The sequence below is a fragment of the Rhinolophus ferrumequinum genome, chromosome 16 (genome assembly GCF_004115265.2).
Source record: "Rhinolophus ferrumequinum isolate MPI-CBG mRhiFer1 chromosome 16, mRhiFer1_v1.p, whole genome shotgun sequence".
NCBI classification, from domain to species: Eukaryota; Metazoa; Chordata; class Mammalia; order Chiroptera; family Rhinolophidae; genus Rhinolophus; species Rhinolophus ferrumequinum.
Window position 1 is genome coordinate 54,577,524 of NC_046299.1, and position 23,989 is coordinate 54,601,512.

The following is a 23,989-nucleotide window of genomic DNA, read 5'->3' on the forward strand; positions in this document are numbered from 1 at the left end:
TTTCTGGCCCCCCGACCCGCACTCCACCTCTCCTCCCCTGCTGCCCGTCCAGTAAGACTTGAGTCCGGCCTCCCTGGAGGCCACACTGAAACCGTCCTCCGTGGGAACACCACCTTGCCCTCCCCTATCTGGCACTTGCCCACCCCAGTGCAAGCCCATCTTGCACCAGTGTCTGCAAGTGCCAGGCGTGACAGTTTGCCCACTCCCCAAATGGACAGTCCTAAGGGCAACGCCACCTCCTTCCTCTGTGATCTCAAGGCAACCGCCGGACTTTTCTTGGATCCTCAGTACAACCCCAGGAGTGGACGAGAGGTTCAGGGAAGGGAGGTGATGAGCCGGCCACTCAGCTGGACTTAAAGCCAGTCTGACCGATTCCAAGGAAGGGCTCACTCCTAACACTGCTTCCCCGAGGGAGGCTTAGGGCAGGCCCTCAGCTGACAGACCCTAGGACCGTCCAAGCCGACTGGCTGCACGGGGCAGGACTGCACGCTCACCCCAGCGTCTCTCTGGCTCCCCACCTCCTTCCCGTACTGCTCACACCCCTCCTCCTTCCTCTGCAGGATTTCCCTCCTCCCTGGCCGGGCTTTGGGCCCCAGGGGCCCCACAGCAGCAATCAGCCCTTCTGAGGGTGTCCAGAGCTGAGCAGGCCAGTGACCCCCCACTAAAAGGAGGGAGAAGAGAGGAGGACGTTCTGAGTTGTGTAGAAGATGCTACTACTTTTTCTGTTTCATGTCAAATGACCTCTAACACTCCAGGCAATGGTACACTTGAGCCCGGGGTAGTCAAAGGAATTTAGCAGAACAGTTTAAAATGTCCAGACTGGAGGTGGCAGATTTCATACACTGAAGAAATTCAGAAGACGTGTGCCGACCTCAACGCTGGGACGCTGAAAGGACTCTCAACTGCTCCGGCCACCGATTCCGTGGAGAGAAGACAGCAGATCTGTCAGGACCCTCTCAAGCCTCAGGATTCTCAGATTGTCCAGGGGAAATCTATCCACAGCACGTACATACACGTCTATATTATAACACCGGGTTCTGTCAAAGATAGGTCAGTCACGGAGGGAATCAAGTTTATAATCCAGGTTTTTAAACTAACATCAGCATAACAACCAAATACATGTTTATGAGAGTCTAGATTTTTTTTTAAAACTCTGTAAAAGGCATGTTTAGGACAATTACTGAGACTTGAAGCGGACTGCATAGAGATACTAGTTTTGTGTCAGCACTGAGTTCCCTGGGTGTGACAGTGGTGGCATGGAAAGGAGGAGCACACCCCGTCTGGTTCACAGGTAGCGGAGGCTTCAGCGTTAGGGGTGAACTATCCTGCCCACCACGTCTTTCTACATGAAACACGTAAGAAACCGCATGTGAATACACAGAGACAGTGCCAGAATGAAAGCAGGCTGTTCCATATCAGGGAATCTAGGTGGAGACCACACAAATGTTTATGGTACTATTCTTTCAACTTCTCTGTGGATCTGAAAATTTACAAAACAAAATATCAGAAAAAAACAGTACCATTGACATTTGTTTAAAACAGAAAAATGTAAAGAAAAATAAAATGGCTCATAATCCCACTGCCTAGATAATTCTTTAAAATTGCTGCGATTTAACTGTGGATTAAAAAGTAGGTGAGTAATGCTATGTATCCAGCCATATTTTATTTACCCAAGAAAAAAATATCCTTCGAAAATTTTTTTCTCTTAATAAACTAATGTTTAGACAAATATGGAATAATGCATAATGAAAAAAAAGTCTACTAGACCATTTCTTAGTGGTAGAATGAATTCAAAAAAAAAAAAAAAAGTGATTCCCAAAATAAGGGCCTGTGCAAAGACAGCCGGGGAGGAAGTTTGAGAATATTCTGGATCCCTTGCCTGTGCGTCACCTGATGATGGCGGCAGAATTTGCAGGCAGGGGTCTCCCCTCCATCTCCACTGCCCATGGATGATAGTACAGCCCTCTGGGGCTCCCAGGATCCTGCCCCCCGAGTCCTGTGATCACCTGCTCGGGGTCCAGGAGCGTGGGACCACCCGAGACTACTCGTGGCCACGCCAGCTTTGAAGCAGCACCTTCCTCCCATGACTGGTAGCTCCTCAGGGCACCAGCACAGCCTCCCCCACCCCCATGCTGATGCCGAGGCGTCCCTGCGCTTCCCCCACCCCCGCAGTGTGGCCTCCCCAAAGGCCTCCATTCAGTTTCCTCATGTCTACCTCGCCCCCCGTCACACTTCCATTGCAATTCCTGGGGACTTTGTTTTTTCTCAGAGAGGGAAGGAGAAAAGGGAAAGAGAATCCTGCTAAAGGGCTCCTAGGATTAGGCAACTGTCCACAGAGGGGAGGCGGTGACAAGGTCGGGGAGGCAGAGGTGGAGACACGACCTGAGGAGGGCTGATCTGCCAGCCGAGGTGAGCGGAGCGAGAGGAGAGGCAGGGACACCCAAGAGCAGTGGCTAAGCGAGCCTGCACAGAACCCGCCACGGGGCTGGTTACTAAAATCAGCAAAGGGTGCATCTCCTGCCAACAGTTATCTTTTAATCCAATCCCCGGATGACCGCATCTGGCAGCAGCACAGGAGCAGCCACTGAGGGCACACGAGTCACGAGGCTGGGCCCTGGGTCTCCCTTTCAGGCTGGGGCTTGCCCGTGCTCTAGAGGAAGTGCAGACCCATCCCTCCAAGGCCTGGATCCTGACAGGCCTGTGCATGTCCCGCAGAGCCAGGCAGCAGGTAAGGAAGTGGAGGGAGCTGCTGTGCTATGCAGGGTCACCAAATGCCAGATGCAAAGACCTGAGAAGGGAAGGCACTGGCCCAGTGTCACCGAGCAGGCTGGCATTGTGCCGGGATGCGGGCAGCAACCCTAGGATCTTCCTTCTACCCAGATGTGGCAAAGAGGCTTACAGCTCAAGAACAGCTGTTATCAACTGACTGGCGGGCTAGCTGGGATTCTGGGGGAGAATGATTCTGTGGCCCTGGCAGGCTCAGCAGGCAAGGGCATCAGGACTGATTGGCGAGGCAAGAGCGTGACCGCCCCAGACCCAGCACCCCTCATGCCTCTGCCGACTCACGGACCAGCCTGGAGTTCTGTGTCCTCCTACAGGGCTGATTTCGGACGTCCCCGCAGGCATTCAGGATACAGCGGCAGCATTCTCTAGGAAGCCTCGGGCTTATTCCTACCCCCACGCAAGGGGTCTCTGCCTGCCTCCGCAAACATCCGTATCCCATCCCCACCTCCAGCCCCAGGTCAAAACCCACTCCTGGGGCATGTGGGGGAAGAACGTGTGGGGGAGGAGGGAGCACGGATCAGGAAGTCTTGAGGCTGGCAGGGACAGGCAGGCCGCGGGCAAGCCGTCCGCTTAGCAGGAGGCGCCGAAGTGCCTTCCTGCCACTCCCGAAGCACCAGACAGGCAGCCCTCCAGGCCTTCCCAGGCTCGGACTGCACCACCTCAAACACCATCCCTTCGCTGACCAGTTCCCCGTGCACAGCGCTCCTCCTTGTGGGCAGCTGAAATCTGCCAGCCAGAACCGGTAGCCCAAACTCCAAATCTAACAGCCCCGGAGGCTGCTCAATTTCCCGCACAGCTCAGTGGATGCGCCCTCTGGATTCCAACCACCAGAGGTGAAATCTTGACTCACTAGCCTGGGACTCTGGGCAGAGGGAACTCTTCCCTCTTTGTGCCTCAGTTCCCTCATCTGTAAAATGAGGACCGTAACCCCTTATCTGTGGGTTTCTGGGATGACCCATGAGATGTCCTTGTAAGCTCCCTGACACACGCCGTAAGTGGTTGTAAATGTCTACCATCAGACCACACCACTGCTGTCAGGGTCTGCTGCCACGGGCTCTGGCCCAGCCTCCTCCCCCTCTCACGACACTCACCCCACTTTCTTATAACCAGACTTGCGCTCAGCAAGTGTCCACTTCTGCGGCCTTCCTTAGGGGTAGCTGGCGTACTGGGGACACATTTCAAACTCTAGCCTCTCCACCCAAAACCTCTGCCCATAGCTCAGGGCATCCCAGCAGCGACCAAAAGTGGAGAACAAGACATACAGCAAGGGACCGTGACGGGGGAGGAATCTTCTCATCCCTCCTGGTCTTGGCCCATGTCTCTAGCCTCACCACCCTAGATCCCCAAAGTATCCTCCACCAGACAACCAAAACCATACAAACACCCAAGCAATAGATATAATCTCGTTAATCCTGTGCTCTACAACCTTCCATGGCTCCCAATGACCTTTTAGGACAAAGTCAAACAGTCTCACCCCAGCACTGAAAGGAAACATTTATTGAGCAGCTGATTTTGTACCACGTTCTCAGCTACACACTTTATATGTATTACACCCATTTAATAACTCCCTCTAAGGTTGGTCTTATTACCACATCTCACAGGGGAGAAGCTGAAGCCCCGAAATACGAAGCACCTTGCCTAAGCCACACAGCTCAGGAGTTCCGGAAGCTGCGCTGGAGGCCAGGTCCACAGCCCAAGTCCTGCCTCCTGCTCCCCCGACCAGGCCACCACCATCCAGTCATCACCGTGCCCGTGGTCACCCTGCATGCCTGGCTCCTTCCTGCCTCACTGCTCTTCCTCAGTCTTCTCTCCCTGTGCCTGGAACACACCGACCCATCACCTGACAACTTCTGCTCAACCCTCAAAGCCCTACCTTCTCCCTGAAGCCGCCCCTCAGCCCAACAACTCTCCCTTCCATAAGACAGAATCAACCCCTTCCTTGGATGTGCTTCAAAGGCGTCTTGTCTCTACCCATATGAGAGCACAACTTACCAGGTCCAAGCCAGTGGCACTGCCGTCTGCTCCCTAATGATCATTCATCTTGTCCCCACCGCAGCTCAGTCTGTTTGCTTGAACAAGTGAATGAATGATCTCCCTTCTAGACTTACCGACCAGGAAACAAAGCAGTCAGAGGTGGACTCAAGCTTTGCAGGGACAGCTGGTAACCAGCCCATCTAGAGTGGCCTCCTGGAGGTTACACCTGGCAAGTAGTTCATCCTTGGCTGGGTGCCCCTCAGCAACCCCACCAGGACTCCCAACGCCAGCGCCAGGACGTAGCACAGCCACATGCTGAAGCTGAAAGGGCAGCCGTGGCCTGTGGGAGCCACCCTGCTGGCGAGGGACCCCAGGGCCTACTCCAGTCCGTCCCAGCACTGGGGGAGGCCACACAGGGCTCAGCCCCAGGCCAGGACTCTCACTCCGGGACACAGGGAGCCGCCACCCAGGGGCAGCAGTAGCTTCTCGCTGCTGACCTGGACAGAGAGACGCCAGGACCCGGAGGCGGCCTTGGCGGACAGCACCCCACTCCAACAGTTTATCAGCCCAGGTCCCCTTGGGGAAGAGGCGGAAAGATGAGCTCTCTGTCCTGACCCACTTTTCCCACAGCTCCCTTCCCAGGTCTGGCCTGGCCCAGTGAGATCCATCCCTCTCACCTGGTGGCATCAGTGAGAGAAACAGTCACCTATGCCTTCACATAGGGACACTTTCAGCGCATCACCACCACTCTGAGAATTGCACTGTACAGATAACAGTGCCCACACGTAGATCCCACACGATGCTCTTCTCGCTCTCCTGCCTCCCTGACCCACGGGAACGTCACAGTTCTCCTCAGAGGGGACGGGACAGGCGAGCTCCTCGGCTTCCCTTCCTGGGGCAGGCTCGGACGCTGAGAAACTGCACTGCACTGAGAAGGACCTCCCGGGCGCTGGGGGGAAATGCAGCTGCCGAGACCATCCACCCTCAGGCTCTGTTTCAGGAGACCCAGGGTGGGGCCCAGGAACTGTCATTTTTCAGAAACTTCCCAGGGGATTCTGAAGAAGCCAGTCCAAACACCACACCTGGAGAAATCCAGGAGTGACTCAGGATCCACGCCATCAGCTTGGCAGTTTGCATCAACAGCCCTCAAAACATCCACACCCTTTGATCCAATATCGCCACTTCCAGGAATTTATCCTGAGGTGCACAGAGATCTAGGCATGAGGCTGTTCCTACAGCATGATTTATGCTGAAAAACGGCAAATCTCAATCTCCAGAAAGTGGAACTGGGGACATGCATCTTGCTGGGGCAATACTGGGCACCCACTAAAAATAATTCCTTTTTATTCCTTTAAAAAAAAAAGTGTAGTGGTTCTCTCCAGTGAGGAAGTTACCTGTAACTTATTCCTTTTGATTATCTACCTTTTCTAAATGTTCTACCGTCAACGGGGCTAATTACAAAACATTTTTAAAACCAAGTAACTTCTTTGTTTTAATTACAAGCGTCAGACCTACAGTTTGAAGCCCCGTTCAGTTAGAACAGAAGGATTGCCGATAGGTTCATGCAGAAGGTTCATGCAACCACGAACATGACAGAAGAACCCTTTCCTGCCAAGTTCTACCTGAGTACTTTCAGCAGTCAGCAGCTCATTCCCTAGAGCAGTAGTTTCTGGCAATTAAGAAGTTATTCCCTGTCGTGAACAGGATTCTATCTTCCTGAAATTAAAACCTCCTGTCTCCGTGATACGGTTTGCCGTCCATGGCATCGTAAGCTCGATAAAGACACAGAAACAGTGCTGTTTTGTTTTGTTTTGTTTTGTTGTTTTAATTAGCTGACTCAAGGCGTGACCACCCATACTTTCCCATTACGGCCAAGAAACAATGTCACGTTTAAGTCAAGCGTTGTTCACAAATTCTTCCTAGATGCTTATTTTAAAAACACCTGTGTCCCCACTGAGTCAATTGTTCCATGAACAGCTGCCCCACCCCAGTGGTGACTTCACTGGCCAGTAACTCTTCACTGAGGCCATTTTTGGGTGAACAACCTGCCTGAGGTTGCCAGCTCAGCTGAGAGATACCAGAAACGGAGGGATCGAGTGCAGCCAAGACGCCAGAGGCCTTTCCTCAAAGACAGCAGCAGCAGGGCAGGACAGGGATGTTTCTTTCCTCCTCCTCATGTTTTCTTTCTTTCCTTTTATTTCCATTTCTCTTTCTATTCTCCTCCCCCAAGCCCATAGGTAACCATTCTTTTGTGTTAATGTTTTCTTTGTGTTCTTGCAAAATGGATATTGTTTTGTAGTAATGTACATTCCAGCACTGCATTTCCCATCTCACTGTACTTACTTGTTCACTGAGCTCTATGCTTTACGATCCACGCCACCGTGTGCGTGCGTGTGTGTGTGTGTGTGTGTGTGTCATCAGTCACGGAAACGCTGTGGAGGACAGCCGGCCCATGTCCACCAGTGCACCCATCAGTTCTCCAGGGATGGAGCAGTAAAGCTCCAGGGACCTGTCCCCTGAAAGGCCTGCATAACAGCCTGGGGGGGGGGGGGGGTCAGGCTGTCACGCAGGCTCAGGGCTTTGCAGGAGCCCTGCCTAGGGCTCCAGCGCAGCTGCACCAGAAGGGGTGACTTCCTGAATCCTCACACCCCACTGTCCACTGACATCATCTAGCTTTCTAGTTTCCGCCAGCCTCAGAGGTACAAAGGGACAGAGCTCACTGTGGATTCTTACCAAACCTGCCAGAGCCACGCCTGCTAGGAGAACAGCAAGAAAGGCATTTGCCACAATAAGCACCAGTGGAGCCGAATGGAAACAATTGCTCATTAGTAAAAATCTGTCAGGAGAGCTCTCTACCTTAAATTGTCACAAACGGCTACAGCACAAACATCACGCATCACGGACTGGCTTGCAAAACGCGTGGGTCCCGCCTGCTCCGGTAGGCAGAGGCGCCTCCCAAGAAAGCCCACTGCGCAGGGCCGGTGGCAATAGAGCGGCCACTCCACTTTATTGCAATCACACGGTCCTATTACCTGCTGACTATTACTCACAGCTCATACCACAGGTGACTCCCATGTGATCTGACAGCACCTGAAGCAGTCTACACCTGTTCAATGAGTCCCGGCAAGGTCAAACTGCTCTGAAGGTTGCTAAACGCTTGCTCTCAATCTGTGCTGACCTTATCACAGACCCGGAACCAATAGCTTGCAGACCAGCGCTGATCGGCAGACCACACCCTGAGTGTGGGAGACAGTGGGGGGAACCCACCAACCAACCTGCCCTGGAAGTCCGAGTTTAAGATGGCACCTAAACAGCCGTGGGACCGGGGCACTACTAACAGTACCAATAACAGCTTATGCGTACATAGTGCTTGCTGTGTGCCCGGCACTGCTCTAAACACGACCATAGTGGCTCCTTTAACCCTTATAATACAAGGTCCTATTACCATTCTCATGTCACAGATGAGGAAACCGAGGCACAGAGATGGAAAGTAACTTGCCCAGGGTCACACAGTACGTTGCAGATCCAGGATCTAAACCTGATACTTGGCTCAGCTAAGGCTCTTAATCACTCTACTAAACTGACTCCCAAGTGACCTGGCCTCCCCCACTTATTCCTTCACTAGTAAGGTAGAGTAAGGACCGCCCCCCTCAAAAGGATGCCGATGAGATCAAATGAGAAAATAAATACAAAAATAATAGGCAAAGCATCCTGTGCAACAGAAACACCTGCCACCTGCACAGCACACAGCTGTCCACGTGTCCACGTGACCACTTCCCTGCAGGACCCGTCTCCTCTCACAGGAGCTTGGGGCAGGAGGTACTGTCACGGACCCGGTCAAAGAGACAAGCATCAGGCTTAGAGAGACTGTGAGTTGGTCATGGGGACACAGCTGGACTCACTCAGCCCCGTCCGGCCGGCAGCCGCCTTACTCCTTAACCACTCCTTCTCCTCCACAAAGAGAAGGCAAGCGGATGGGAACTGGTCTCAAGCTCCCCAGACGATTCATGGACTCTGGTTCCTAAACAGCCCAGCTGCAATGCTCAGACTTGCAACTTAAGAAAAAGATGACTTTCCAAACCATCTTGGAGCTCACAGAAAGCCAATCAGACACCTCTGGAAATTCTGCAAAGGCCGGTGGGCCTCCACCCCCTTACCCCACCCTCCTCTGACTGCAGCGTCCACCCCCACATTCCACAGACCACCCTTCTACGCCATGCCAACTCTGCACGCACTCCTCTCTCCAGCCCCAGGCTCAAAAACAGCCTCACAGAAAGCCAATCGCAGAGTCAGGCCTGCCCTGTGCCTCCCAGGGCCCAGTTAGTGTGGCCTCCTTTCCCCAGTACCTGCTGAATGCCTGCTGCCACCAGAAGCCTGGCATTCCCATAACAACCCAGTCTTCAAACAACGGATCCTCTCCCAAGTCTCCTCCCGTGCTCTGTGCACTGCCTTCAGCAGGGCTGCCTTCTTCCTTGCCCCCTCCAGCATCCATCCAGCTTCCAGTTGTCTGCCTGCACCCAGCTCACTGTACACCCTCCTTTGGGTGCTTCATCTGCTGTCTGATCTGTCCTGCTGGACACCTGATCCTTCAGGTCTGGGGCTCTCCAATGAGACAATAAACTCCTGGTGGGCAAGCACCATCTTCTTCTCTCCCCTCTGAGAATCTTACAGATTTCTGCTAACAAAAACTCTGGCCCTTTGCTATAAACCACAGAATGGAAGGTGAGTAGGAAGTCAATAAGCTAGGCTGATTACTTTCTGGCAGAATAGACAGAGCAACCAAAAACGAAAACGTTTTGATGAACAATAGGATACACATTCCAGCTGAAAGGACAAATCAAAGTCAGGGTGTTTGGTATGGGTCTCTGGTGTCGGTCGTGGGTGACGCTAATTCCTTCTCATCTCTACCTACTCACTCAGCACTTAACAGCCATTGGCCAGGTATACGCTGGATGGACGATGCATGTGTGGACAGACGGATGGTTGGACGGGGAAAACCTGGGTCCGAGTCTGTCTGGGCTCCAGCTTAAAGGCCGTGTGACTACATGCAAGGAGATACGTGACCCACTCCACTGAGTTTTCATGATCAGCCTTAATATGAGGGAGGTTGCGAGCAGAACGCGCTTACGTGAAATTCCACAACTTCCCACAGAAAGCAAGGACAGCCAGACACTGTTTTGTTCCCTCTCCCTGGACTCATAAAATGGGGGAGAAAATATGATAAGATTTAGAAAGGTGGTCTGCCACCTTCTATCAGGAATGAGTTAGAGGAATAGACAGGCATACATATTCTCACACACACAGCCCCTGAATTCTAAGTTGCTTCAGGTTCAGCTTTTTTTTCTTTTTTTTTTTTTTCAGGAGAAGGACCCAGAACCAGCCCATTTGGGCTTTGTTTACTTTCTTGCTGTTTCCTGGATCCAGTTCCCACTGAGGCTGGCCATGGGGGTGGGCCCCAACGCAGTGTCCGGAGGCCTTTACCCTCTTATCTTTATTTAAGGCTTTTCCTCTGAGACAAGAGGGTCAGTGGCGTCATTTTGCTGCTTGAACTCTGTCCTGTGACTAAGCAGTAAGAAGCCACAGCAGTCAGCCCGGGAAGTTTTTTGCTGTGTCACAAAAAGAATGAGACAAGGAGGCATGTCCTGCCAACATCAGACCCATTATCTGACTCAGCGTTAAATTCAGACGTCACGTCCTATGTCTGCATCCAAACAGTCCTCCCTGCGTGACAGGTGCTCAGAAAACATCTGCTGAATGAATGAACACTGCGACGAGAAGGGGAGGGTGTCCAACGCTCAGGACACACACATCTCAGCGGGGACCTTCGCAGGCTGGCTTGGAACACAGGACAAATGCAGTCTTTATAAAGAAACTGACAAAGGCTCCAAAACCTGCCCAGCGTCTCAGCAGCTGGTGGCCCTGAGCAAGATGACAAACATCTCTTGGCCTAGTTTGCCCATCTGTAGAGCATAAATACCAATAACATGGACGGACAAAAGACTTTTTTCAGTGGTCAGCAATGAAAGCCGTAGCACAGCTCCACGAACTACAATGCCCTGTCGCTGGCTCACCCTCACTGGGAAGGCTGGTGTCTGCAAAGCCAGACCCGGATCAGGAAAAACCAGCCAAAGCTCCGGAGACTCCCCGCCCAGCTTGGGGCTGGCAGTGGTGCCACGGAAGGAGCCCTGGCCTGGGAAGAAACCTGGATCCTGTGTCCAGCCCTGCCAGTGCCGTGCTATGAGACCCCGGTGGGGTTCCTTTGTGTCTCTGGACTGCTGTTTCTCATTTGTAAAATAGGCAGTTTGGGCAAAATGGTCTTTAAGATCCTTTCCAGCCGTGATACTCAACAATTGTAAGCTGCTTAAAAAATATAAACAGGAAATGAAAGTTCTGCCCACATGAGAAGAAAAAGAGGTTACCCCGAGTAAGAAGAACAGAGGTTCTCATGAGTATTGAAAAGGTCACTAAACATCTTTAAAGTATAGCTGTGTACATCAAAATATGAAAATCCAGTTTCTTCTTTGTTATCACATCACTCACCACTGGCGAGGCACATTTCCACCACTTTTGGACAGCAGATTCACAATGGTCAAAAGATGCCCGAGAAGTTTTGTTTGGGGTCCCGGGCCATCTTAAGGAGTCAGACAGGCACCATTCAGACAAGTAACCTGAGGTTCACTCAGACAGAGGCCTGAGAGCCGCCTGAGAGACACGCCTGGAAAAACACTGTGGGCAGAGAAAGCACAGCGCAGCTCGAGACGGCCAACAAGGCAGCAGCACCGAGCGGCAGGTGGTTGTCCCTGCCGGCACTGCTTCCCACACGGCTGCTCTGCAGACCCCACCGTGAGATGCATGTTGCAGGGGCTTGCTGATACATCAACGGCTAACAGTTGTCTTATACAATGTAGGTGCAGGGCCCGCTAGTGACATTTTTTTAAAAAAAAGAATAATTTTTCAAAAAAAGGTAACCACTTCCCCTTGCGAGGGACCATCTGGTGGGTTGCACTTGCTCCTATCATAGCAGAGAGTAGGATTTTTTTATTAGCCGCATTGTGGTCATTTGTCATTTTTGAGAGCCTGGCTCATCCTGAAAGGAAAGCTACAAAGGTAAACAGAGGAAGCAGACAAAGAGAAGAGTGTGTCATGGAAACACAGCTGCCACCAATGGCAGCCCCTGTGTCCACCTGGGACTCACCAAGCCAGCTCCACTCAGGCAAAGCAAGGTGAGGCTTTTGGGGGACTCCTGTCTCTCAGCATGGGGAACATCATCCAATAAAAGCATCCAAGCCAGTGGTTTTAAAACTATGTTCTGTGGAACCCTGGAAAACCCTGCGGAGGTGCCCAGGGGAAGCCACGTGGAAATGGGACAAGGTCCAAGCCTCCACACGGCCCCTCTATTTTACACATCTGGCTTTCCTGTGAGAGTCCAGTTGACGCAAAGGGTCCCACAGCAAAAATAAATAAATAAATCATCAAGGATATTTACATTGCAAAAATGTTATTTCATTTCATTGTTTGCAGCCGCCCTGTGAGGAAACTGAAGCTGGAGAGGCGTGCGGTCACGTCCACAGCCCGTGCCCCGAGTACCCAACCCCCTGTGCTCACCCAGGGTCCGTGCGGACTGTCAGGGAAGGAGTGTCACCACCTGGAGCAGTCCACTGCATAGCTGGATGACACCGACCATTAAAACAAGTTCTTCCTTCAACAAAAGCCCCAGGGAAGGGGAGCCGGTAGGGGTTACACAAGCGGCTCGGAGGGCGACATCAGCTAACCGCAACATACGGATCTTATTAAAATCCTGATTTGAACAAACCAGCTACAAAAAGACATTTCTGACACAAGGAAAACTGAGCAGCGACGGGGTATGAGACGACATGAAGATGTGATTCTTAATATGGTTGCTTGGAAAAATGCTCTGCTGGGTATGATTTTTTAAAAATTCATAAATGGATTTTATGGGGGATGTGACTGGCTGTCTGAGACTTGTTTTACAATACTACAGAAAACAAAAGTTGTTGGGAGACCTGGGTGTTTGTTCCGGTATCCGCTCTATTTCTGCACATGGGTGAGCACTGTACACCGTCAAGTTTAAAAGGAAAGAAGGGAGGGAGGAAGGAAGAAAGGTCTTTGCGTAAGTACACCTCCATCCTCCCTTCAGTATCTTCCACCAGTCAGCCCATGTTCCGCGTTCTGGGATCAAAGAGCATTGGGTCTCGTCATCTGCCGGAGTCCATCTGAAACACAGGCATCCAAGCGCCGCTAAGTCTCCTTTCCTCCAAAACAAACTCTTCTCAAGGTCCTTTTGGAGCCAAAAATCCTCACAGCTCAAGGCGATGGCCTCCTGTAACTGCGGGCTCCAGGCCCCAAGCACTGAAAGTGTGTTCTCAGCAGCCCCAGGGGTGTGAGTCCAAGCCAACTCTGGACTCTACCTTGGGCATCTCTCTAACTCCGGGAATGGCCTGTGCCCTGTGACACCTCCTGATTCCAAGGACAGGCAGGGGATTGGCTCCACTCAAGGGCCGGCCACCCCCAACAGTAGTGGTGGTGGGCGCAGCTTGCCCTCGTCTCACGTAAGTCACCTCAATCCTCGCCAAAGGCCTAGGGGAATACTATTAGCCCTTTCACGGATAAGGAAAGAGAAAGCCCAGAGAGGTTAAGCAATTTGCTGAAGTCACACCGCTTAAGATGAAAGAACCAAGAATTAAATCCTAAACTGTGGGGTTCCACAAGACTGGGTTCAGGACACTCAGCTCTCTCTCATCTTGAGGACTCGCACCCTGGCTCCAAACCCATCAATGATCTGTGTCACCCATCTTCCCGGAAGTAACTTAATACTCTCAGGGCAGAGACCACCTTCCTGCTCCCCAGCCCAGGACCTCCCTGGGGCTCAGGAAAGGCTTATCCAACAGTTAACAGTCCCAAACCTGCAGTCACCCAACCACCAGGGCAGGTGACTCCTGAGGTGCCCCCAGAAACCCCGCTGTGGACCTAAGTACAGTCCAGTCCTAGTGAAGACCACAAGAGGTTTAACCTTCTCAAAGAACAACCATCACAAAACCAGGCTTCATTCCTGTCAAGCCACACTGAGGAAACTGAGGCTCAGAGAGGCCACATACCCTATGCAAGACCAAACAACCAAAGAAATATATTGGCTCCAGAATCTTCTACATATCCAAATCATCGACACATCTCAAAAAAATCTACTGGTCCCAGAATCACACGTGCCTACGTTAGCAGATATGAGAATTTCAAAGAATGGGAAAGTGTAAGGTTTTAGTTCCCCAAGTGAGAGAACTGGGGGAAAATTCAATAAACAATGGTATACATTGATGTTCTAGTCCAGGCCCTAATGCTGAAGTTTCCCAAAAGTGCATTTCTCAAGACACTAGTGTCGCAAAATGCTCAATGAAAAAGGATTTTGTGGTCAAATCAGTTTGGGAAACGCTACACAGTGAACCCACTCCAGCGAAGTCCCAACGCACACTGGCTTATGAGTGCTCTCGAGAGGCTCCCAGAAGAGAAACCCGCGTGACCCGCTCAAACGAGCACTGGTCAAATGCTTTTGACCACAGAACCCTTTTATCAAGTAACACCACTGACATCCCACCAAACCCGTGTTTAAATGTTTCCTTGGGAAATGCTGATCTAAGCCTTTTGAAAGAAAATCTTGATAGCCAGTTACCCTGGATTCAGACGGAAAAACCAAACCAACCCTGAATGGGATAAAGAGGAAGTGTCTACAAAGCAGAAATAACTCACATACTCCCAGGCCTTTGGGAATGGAGATATTAGTACTGGAAACACAAAGGAAATGTGCGAACATCCCTTGGCTGCCAGAGATGAATGCTGCTGGGAGTCTATGGTTAGCAACTTCTGGCCTCAAAAGAGTGATAGAGAACTACTGAAACGACATCTTTCTTTAAAGTCCCAAGAACTGTCCTGAGACTTTCCAAAATAGGTTGGGGGGGAAAAATACACAATTTTTAGAAGAAAAAGGAAAGAAAATGTTGGAACGAGGACTCCAGTCAGGCCACTCACCCCTGAGCCAAGGTGTTGTGAACAGTATGGATTTCCCTAATTAAAACAAGCAATGCAGCAGTTCCTCAAAAAAATTAAACATTGAATTGCCTCATGATCCATAATTCCACCCCTGGATATATACCCAAAAGAGCTGAAAGCAGGGTCTGCGAAAGATATTTGGAGCGTATATAGCAGCATTATCCACAATAGCCAAGAGGCGGAAGGAACCCAAGTGTCCACTGACAGATGAATGGAGAAACCAAACGTGGTCTATACATGCAATGGAATATCATTCGACCTTTAAAAAGAAGAAAATCCAGACACATGCTACAATATGGATGAACCTTGATGACACCATGCTAAGTGAAATAAGCCAGACACAAAAAGACAAATAATGCATGATTCCATTTACATGAGGTACGTAGAGTTGTCAAATTCACAGAGACAGAAAATAGAAGAGTGGTTGCCAGGGGCTGGGTGAGGGGGGTTATGAGGAGTTGTTCTTGAACGGGTGTAGAGTTTCAGTTTTACAAGATGAAAGAGTTCTGGAGAGGGACGGTGGTGATGGTTGCACAACAATGCGAATGTATTTAATGCCACTGAACTGTACACTTAAAAATTATTAAAATAATAGATTTCGTGTTATATATATACCGCCACAATTTAAATAAATGGTCCAAATAGTAAATGTTATGCTGTGCATATTGTACCACAATTTAAAAAAACAAACTGAAAGCAAAGGGGTTATGGCCCTTAAGTGTGAAATGAACGTCAAGGTCAACAGTCACATCGCAATGATCCACCAACGGTTTAAAGTTGAATGACTAACATGGAATATTCCAAATATCTCTGTTTAGTTTAAAAGGTTTCTGTAGCACTTTCATGGAATGCTGTCTCAAAAAAAATCAATGCAGACACACAATTCAGAGATATGCAATCTGCCCCACATAAAAGGTAAAAAAAGATGCAATATCCCCTGAACTCAATCCCACTTAAAACTCTTCTCTGAAGACACTCAGCATCCCTGCTGCACAGACTGAGAAGCAGCTCAGCCCTCTTGTTCTACATCCACTATTTCTGTGGCTCACATCTTCCCAAAGTTCCAGGAAATAACTGAAAAGCCCCCTTACACTGGCCCACAGAATGTCTAAGAGGTTGGAACGAGGTAGAACCAAAAAAAAAAAAAAAAAAACTAAGATAAAAGATTTCTCCTCCATTGCTTACTTTTTCAAGAAATAGGAAGCCAGAGTATTAAAACTCACTCAACACTAACACTCACTGAGAAAACAGTAATCATGGTAGAGAGCTGGAAGCAGCCTCAGAAATCTAGCCCAACCCATCACCAAGACTCCGTGGAGCTAATGCCACCTTGGGAGTGCTGAGAATCCCACAGGACTGAGCAAGTCCATAGTCTATGCTAAACTTCTAGTTTTACTGTTGTACTGGGGAAAACCAGAAACTAATAAGCCCCAGGTCATTAAGAAGCTCGTCCAATGTCAAGATGTTGCACAGTTAGGAGCAGATCCCCATCCAAGACTCTTTTGAGGACACCAAGCTGACATTCAAATTCTAAATGCGAAAAGGGAAGGGCTCTCCAATCCTACCAAAGGCAATGTGGGCGCTCCACACGGCTGCTGGCAGCCAGTCCCACAATGCCAGTACCTGATGAGTGACCTTGAGAACTTCAGACACCAATGTCATACCACCTGCCTCCATCACAGACATACTGTGGGCGGTGACATCCGTGTGTGCATCTGGGATTCGCTCTAGCCTTCCTGTACTCCCACAGCCTTCTGTCACTGTGAAGTCACCACTGAGGAAATCTGCACGTATTTCTGAAGATTGGGGCTTACGCAGGGTCACAGTACTCATTCTACACAGAGCTGACTCGTCATCCACACAATAGAAAGTTACGGAACACCTATCTTGGGCCAGGCTCTATTCTAGGCCTTAGAAATATAATAGCGAATTTAGCTCATGGAGATTACATTCTACTCTCGGTGACCCACGGCTACAGTTAAAGCAACCCTGACATCTGTTCTACCTAGTTTACAAGGATCGCTCACATAACCCTCAGAAATACTGGAAGAATCCCAGGTTTCTGGTTCTAAAGCTGGTTACAGGCTGCACTGCTCACCATACTAACAAACGCTACTCCTTTTTTCTTACCACTAATTATCAAATGGCATAGTGAAGTAGTTACTGTTTTAATTATTTTGTAGAGTATTTTGTAGAGGAGATAAGCTCAGAAGGTTAACTGCCTTGCTCAAGGTATAAAACCTAGTGAAGTCTGCCCACCTCACCCCACCACCCCATTCTAGCAATGACCTTGCCTGCTAACTCGCCTCGTCACACAAAGATGAGACCACATGTCATGGACATGCACCTGCTGTTTTACCTGCACAACATCCTTCCTGCTCTTCTGCTTTTGGAAAACTGCTTCTTCCCACTCTAAAGAACCACACGGTACTGGTATGGGACCTCAGTCACAGCATTCCATCACCCAAACCTATTGGTTGGGTCCACTGCTGAGTCAATCTTAGTCCTCTAGCCCTGGCCAGTGATTGGTCCTCACATGGACACTTAACCCCTAGTCTGGCCAATCAGAATCCTTCCACGAGATTTCTCTGCCTGGGCTAATTGGGTAGGGCTCTCTTTCTTCTTTGGTAAGGAGCTGTGAAGATAGAAGCCAGAGGCCCAAGACCATGTTCCAGGCCCAAGAGAAAAGATTGCAGCATTCAGGATCAACTATCCAAAGGCCAGTTTCCCCAATCCATGCCAAGGTTTTAGAATATTATATAATAAATTTCTTTTTTCTGCCTAATACAGTCTAAGTTTCTGTCACTTGCAATAAAGGCACCCTGAAGTAATATACCGTGTTTCCCCGAAAATAAGACCTAGCCGGACCATCAGCTCTAATGTGTCTTTTGGAGCAAAAATTAATATAAGACCCGGTCTAATATAATATATAATATAATACTGGGTATAATATAAGACCGGGTCTTATATAATACAATGTAATATAATACTGGGTATAATATAAGACCGGGTCTTATATAATACAATATAATATAATACTGGGTATAATATAATATAAGACCGGGTCTTATATTAATTTTTGCTCCAAAAGACACATTAGAGCTGATGGTCCGGCTAGGTCTTATTTTCGGGGAAACACGGTATAGAGGGATATAAATAAAATCTGCCTTTCTCTTAAAAAACTCTTCTCAACTATTACTTTCAAGTTCCTCAATTACTTCCTCTCAAATAACACAATTAAAAGAACCAAAAGAAAAACTATAATCACTGGAGCTTGTACTTATGTCGCTGTCCCTGCTGACCCTCCAGAGTGGATGAAGAAAAGGTGGCTGGTACCCAAAGAGAGTAGGGAGAGAACAAAAGGCCCAGGTAACCTCTAATGAATAATAAATAGTCCACACCTGACTATCAATAGCCAACTGCACTCCTGCTGCTGGAAAAGCCTGGCAGGGTTATTCCTTTGAAAAAAAACTTCCTCCACCTTTAACTTCTGACAAGTGTACAATGCCTAAATTCCAAGAGACGTCCAAACCCCTCTCTCAGCCTAGCCATCCTGGTCCCCCAGATGACCTCTGCACCCCCGTCCACCCAGAGCCAAGGCCGATACTCCGCTCCACTCAGGCTGGTCTAATTTCTGCAACCTGAAAACACACAGCCCGTCTCATGGCTAGGCCTCTGCTCTTGTGTCTACAGCCCAGAACGTCCTCCTCCTCTCCCTCTGCGTGTTCAAAGTGCCCCTTCAACACCCAGCTCAAGCCCCAGTCCCTCCACGAAGCCTCCCTCAGCGTCTCCAACAGACGCTGCCATCTCCATTCTCTTAACTCTGGTGAAGCTAAGTCAGCCAGCTCGATAGGAAACTGAAGAGGAGGCACAAAGGGGAAGGAAGAGAAGGAAACATTCAGCTCTGAGCACACACTAGGCCAGGGGACAATGACCAAGCCCTGCCACTTCTGCCCCACAAGAGAGGCCTGGGGTAAAAGGTTTGGTAATTAGAGCCCCTAGGGGTGGATGAGAGTATTTGCAGAAAGCTTGTAGTATAGTTTTAAAAGGCGGAAAAAGCCCGCTTGTATTTATATCATTCAATTGATCTGTCTCATAACGTCCCTCTCCTGAGTGTCCCATTCCCCCAACTAGGCAGCAAGCTGTGGGCTGGAATTACATCCTACGCACCCCTGTCTCTGTCTACACCCTGTCCCCCCTGGACTGAGCACAGGACCAGGCACTCCAGGCCTCCCCGTCACATTCTGCCCTCCCCGTGGCTGAGGCAGGCGGCGGTGCACCCTTCGCTCATCTCACAGATGGAGTCACTGAGGTTCAAGGCCAGGTGCAGGCAGTCGAGGATCTTCACTGAGAAAACCGAGATGTTAGTCACTAGTCAGAGAATGTGAGAGAAAAAACAAAGGACTGTGTGGGTCCTGAGGGAAAAAACAAGATCCTGGTACAACTGCGGAAAGAACCCTTAGACACCTGGGCCCCTCAAAGAGAAACACAGTTCTATCTCTACCACTAGCAGGGGCAGAGGACATCACGTCTTCCTTACAGATCCGTGCACAGGGACCAGCAAAGGCAAAATAATACCACAGAGTTCCCAATGCAGGAAATGGCCTGACATGGTAGTGGGAATGCCTAATCTGGTAACAGGAAAAAGCACCCCAACATGGAATCGGGAGCACTGCATTTCACCTCATTGCAGCTTCTTCCTGCCCTATTTCTGGCCTGTCTTCACACCTCACAGGTGGGGGGCACCAAACCCAGCATAACGCAGGAAAGACACAACTCATCCCACTGGGGTTGCCATAGAATTCAGTGATATTAAAATACGTGGTAAGATACAAAATGCTGAACAGCAATGTGTCTTCAATCCTGATACAGGAGTCGCCCAGCCCCAAAATAAAATCCTACTGTATTTTCATAGCCACCTTCATACCCCAGGCCTACACATAGTGGGTTATACATGTCTGGGGCTCTAACTAACTGAACATGAGCAAAACAGATGGGTTTGGTGTGCTCCCCTAGGCCAGTTCCCTCCCAGTTCCAGGCCCCATGAGGGCAGCTGCCAGACATCGTGGGACCCCAGCAAACTCCCACAGCACACAAGTGCCAGGCAGGGGATGGTCACTGTGGACCCCCCAAGGAAGCCCATAACCAGGTGATGGGAACACCTCTGATGTAGAGACAGTGACAAAGGGGCCCCCCCTTGATGCTATGGATCTTTAGGAAGCCAAATGGTTCCTCTCTCAGGATTCCACAAGGGCCTTGCACTAAGACCAACTTATAGGCAGAGCTGTGGACCTGTGTGCGGAGTGTTAAGTACTGGGGAAAGCAAGGAGGCAGGAGCAGGACACAGTGCTGGGTGTCCCTGCTTTGGCTCCCAGGGGAACGAGATGGGTGCTTCCATCCCTTCAACTAGAGCAGCTCTTTTATGCTCTAAGCTTTGCCCCATGAGAAGGGATCCCTGGCTAAAAGAAAAAAAGTTGGGAAACCAGGACACAGTCAATCATCCTTTACAAAGATCCCCACAGTCTACTGTTTACTTGCACACTACATCACCCCTCTCCCCCAAAAGCTCTAGATGGTATCTTGCCATACCAAATGCTGTCCTAATTTTTTCTAAAGTATTAACTAAAATAAACTTAACTTCCCCTCGAAAATTATTTTTCTGAGGCTGTCATGACCCTCTGCAAGGCTACAGAACTCTGCACTGTGGTAAAACGAGGGACTGAAATCTCTGCCCATGGGGACAAAACCCAAACTCTATTCCATCCCTTCCTCAGAGGATGGGACCGGCTCCTAGAACTTCAGCCACGTGAGGCTCCATCTTCTCCACCAGGCATGGAAAAAGAGAGAAAATAATTCATGGTAACTCGTCCATCTATTCCAGATATTAAAGCTAGCGCTGATTCAAACACATCCCAACATGCACTTGAGTCTGCACTCTAACTTCTGTGCTTCCTTGATAAACCTCCTCCTTCAAAGACAGATAAATGAATACAAAGATAAAAGCAATTAAAAAGAAAAAAATTACCCTGATGAGATTTCCCTTTGTCCTTATCCTCATGGCCACATCTGACAGCCCTTCTTTGCACCTTCAAAAGCACCATCCCAGGAGTGGACTGGGTTTGCCCAGCAATTCAGATATATGATCATAATTAGGGGACAGAATGCAGGTTTGAGGGGTGTAAATGCCAGAGTCAGAAACCCAAAGTGGAGACAAAAGAACCTCCAATAAAATGATGTGCTGTGTGGCCAGCAGTTTAGTCTCTCTGTATGTCAGTTCCCTTCACTATAAAAAGTGCGGTTGAGACGGCCAATATACATCCGAGCTGTTACCAGGAACAGCTTATAAAAATCATTCCTTAATAACTGAGGCTTTTAACAGCCATATAAACAGATCTCATCAGCCTTGGGCCTACAGGTTGCTAAAGGTAGTCTGTCAGCCTTCTCCATTCACTCTTAAAATAAGGACAAGACAGAAACGGTGGCACTTGCCGATTCCTGGCTCCAAACGTGTTAAATAAAACAGTAGGTTATAACTGAAAACCCCTGGTGCTCAATACGTAGAGCATTTTAACCACTCCAAGCCGGAGTTTTCTCCTGGCAAAGTAAGAATAATAGCTCACAGACTAGTAACAATTAAATGTGATAAACCAGAGCGCCTGCCACAACAGTAGGTGCCTAATTAATGCCGATTCTCTTCCTTCCTCAGTGCTATTTCTTCCTCAAGTTTCCTTATCTAAAAGACTGGCTTCCACACTCCCCAACCAGGCCAGTCCAAGCCTACTACTTGTCACAAACTCCCAGGAGTAACCCCCATGCAGGAAAACTCACAAATCCGACACCAACCCCCCAAGGGAACCAGCCACCAACCTTCCCTCTTCACACAGCTCAGCACCTTCAGGGAGGGATCTGAGCTCCAGCAACCACTACTAGGATTTTCCCATGGTGCAATGCAACTTCCCCAACTTTTCCAGGCCCACAGTTTCCAAAGAAACCTAGCAGGCATTGTGCATAATCAACCACAAGTCTGGGCGAGCAAAGAGATTGAGTTCAGGGCACACAGAGCTAAGAGAGCCTGAAAGTGAAAAGGCACTAGTGGTCCTGAAACCGGGTGACAAGGACCAAAATTCAAGAGTACCAGACCTGACCCAGGTTCCATTCTTATAGGTTGTATCACTGATTAAAGACTAGCAGGGGTTCTCAAAGGACGGGTGGATGGTGAAGCGCCTTAGAAAAGGGACTAACGGACATCCCTCAGAGGTGGTCCAGGGGCTGGACCTGGTTGGACCTGGTGGTCTCAGGAGGACCCTGCAGCCATGGCACCTGGGAGAGTCAGGGCCTGCAGTGCCCGGCATTGTTCACAGCAACGGCGGGACTGGGGGAGGAGGTGTGAAGTAGGCAACTGCACACCTCCCCCTCCCCAGGCGGACTACAGGAGGAAAGGTTGTCCCTGCGGCCAGCACCAGGTAGAAGAGTGGCCCTGCCGAGTTCCGCCCCGGAGAACAGGAGAGAGAAGTGGTGGATGGCAGGCTGAGAGGCCGGGGCGGAGGTCCGACACTCACCGGCGCCCTCGGCGGGCTGCGGCGGCCCGACGACGCCGTTCAGGTAGAGAATGGGCAGCAGGTGAGGCTGCGTCTTCTCCAGCGCCGCCCGCAGGTCCTGGAAGTGGTCCCGCTCCTTGGCCAGGAGCAGCTTAAGCAGCAGCTCCGCCTTGGTGCCTCCCGCCTCCTCGTCAAGCTGCCGCCGCTCGCCGGGACTCAGTGCTCCCGCGGCCTCGAGCAGTCCGAGCACGGCCTCCACCTCCGTCATGGCCTGGGCCAGGCTCTGCTGACACTGGGCGAGCAGCTCCCGGCGCTGGGGTTCCATGGTGGCGGGCCGGCCCGCCCCGCCGGACGGCTCCCGGGCTCCCGGGCGGCCCCGCGGCGGCGAGCCCCTAGCTGCAGCCCTGGCGCGCCGGGAGCCGGGGGGCGGCGGGGGCCATGGGCCGGGGGCCTGCGCGGGCTGGGGGCCCGGGCGGCGGGCGGCGCTCAGCAGCGGCCGCCTCCCGGGCTCAGGAGCGCAGCCATGTTGGCTGCGGCGGCGGCGGGACTGGAGGAGGAGGAGGAGGAGGAGGAGGAGGAGACCGAGGAGGAGAAGGAGGAGGCGGAGGTGGGGACGGCTGCCGGGGCGCGCCCCGAGGCCCGGCTCCAGCCGGCATGCTCCCCCTCCCCCTCCCCCTCCCCCTCCCCCTCCGCGCGCCGCCCGCGAGGAAACTCGCCCGATACCCCCGCCCCCGCGCCGCCCGGCACACCGGAGCCCAACTCCGAGGGGCAAGGGGCCCCGGCCGCGTTCGCCAGGCCCCCGACGGTTCAAGCCCGGCTTGGCCGGGTCCGTGCACCCCGGCCCAGCTCCCCCGGGCCCCGCGGCCCCCACCCGTCGGCAGTGCCCCGAGCCCCGCCGTCCCCGGCCTCCCCTCCTCTCCCTCTCCGGGCGCCCCTCAGAACCCCAGACGGCCGACCCCAAGGGAATGTGCGAGGGGAGTAGGGGTCCCAGCCTCCCCGAGGGGATGGGGGCGGGGAGGCTGGACGCCCCGCTCTTTTGCTCTCCCAGTCCTCCGGGCCCAGGGGCAATCCGGGGTGAAGGACACGGATTTAGAGGCCCCACAGGAAGCGGACCAAACCCCCGGCCCCTACAGCCTAGCTCATGGCCAGCACTCAAGCCCCTCAGAAAGCCCCGCTCATAGTCCAGGCTCTCCCAATCAGGATCTCCAAGAACCCCAAAATAAAGCCTGGAGACAACTGAGGGCTCCCCTAAACTTGAACGTCTCCAAATTAAGACCTCCCCTAAATGTGAGATTTCCCCACTCCAAGGAGCTCTTATAGAGACTTCCCCAATATAATCCCCTGAATTTTGGTTAATCAGGATCTTTCTCCTTACCCCCATTTGAGATGGGTTGTTCCCCAAAGTCTAAAGGGATTTGGATGTTGGGAAGAGGAAGGACCGTGTTCCTAAATGAGGAAGAGGGTGGTGAGGATCTGCTGTAGAGCCGCTGATCTTTTAGGCAACAAAGGTGAGCTCCCTGTTAGATGTCACCCCCAAATTCTAGTTAGTCTCAGAAGGAGGCAAATCAATGGGCTACAGGAATCTTGCTTCCCTGATTCCCTGAGCGAGAATCTATGGTCCTGCTCCGAGGTCA

The 23,989-nt window shown here is 51.0% G+C and overlaps 1 protein-coding gene across 5 annotated transcripts in view; it reads right to left on the bottom strand.

Annotated features, from left to right (window-relative positions):
* DLG5 (discs large MAGUK scaffold protein 5) overlaps positions 1-22,899 on the bottom strand; it is a 121,690-nt gene extending 98,791 nt beyond the window's left edge. For 4 of the 5 annotated variants that reach the window (XM_033130887.1, XM_033130885.1, XM_033130888.1 and 1 more), the window contains exon 1: positions 22,377-22,773. In XM_033130887.1, the coding sequence (XP_032986778.1) occupies positions 22,377-22,680 (304 nt within the window). In that variant the 5' untranslated portion in view covers positions 22,681-22,773. Of the gene's footprint in view, positions 1-22,376 lie in introns of all 5 variants that reach the window. The other variant, XM_033130886.1, reaches the window with a different exon arrangement.
* Positions 22,900-23,989: the final 1,090 nt, after the last annotated feature.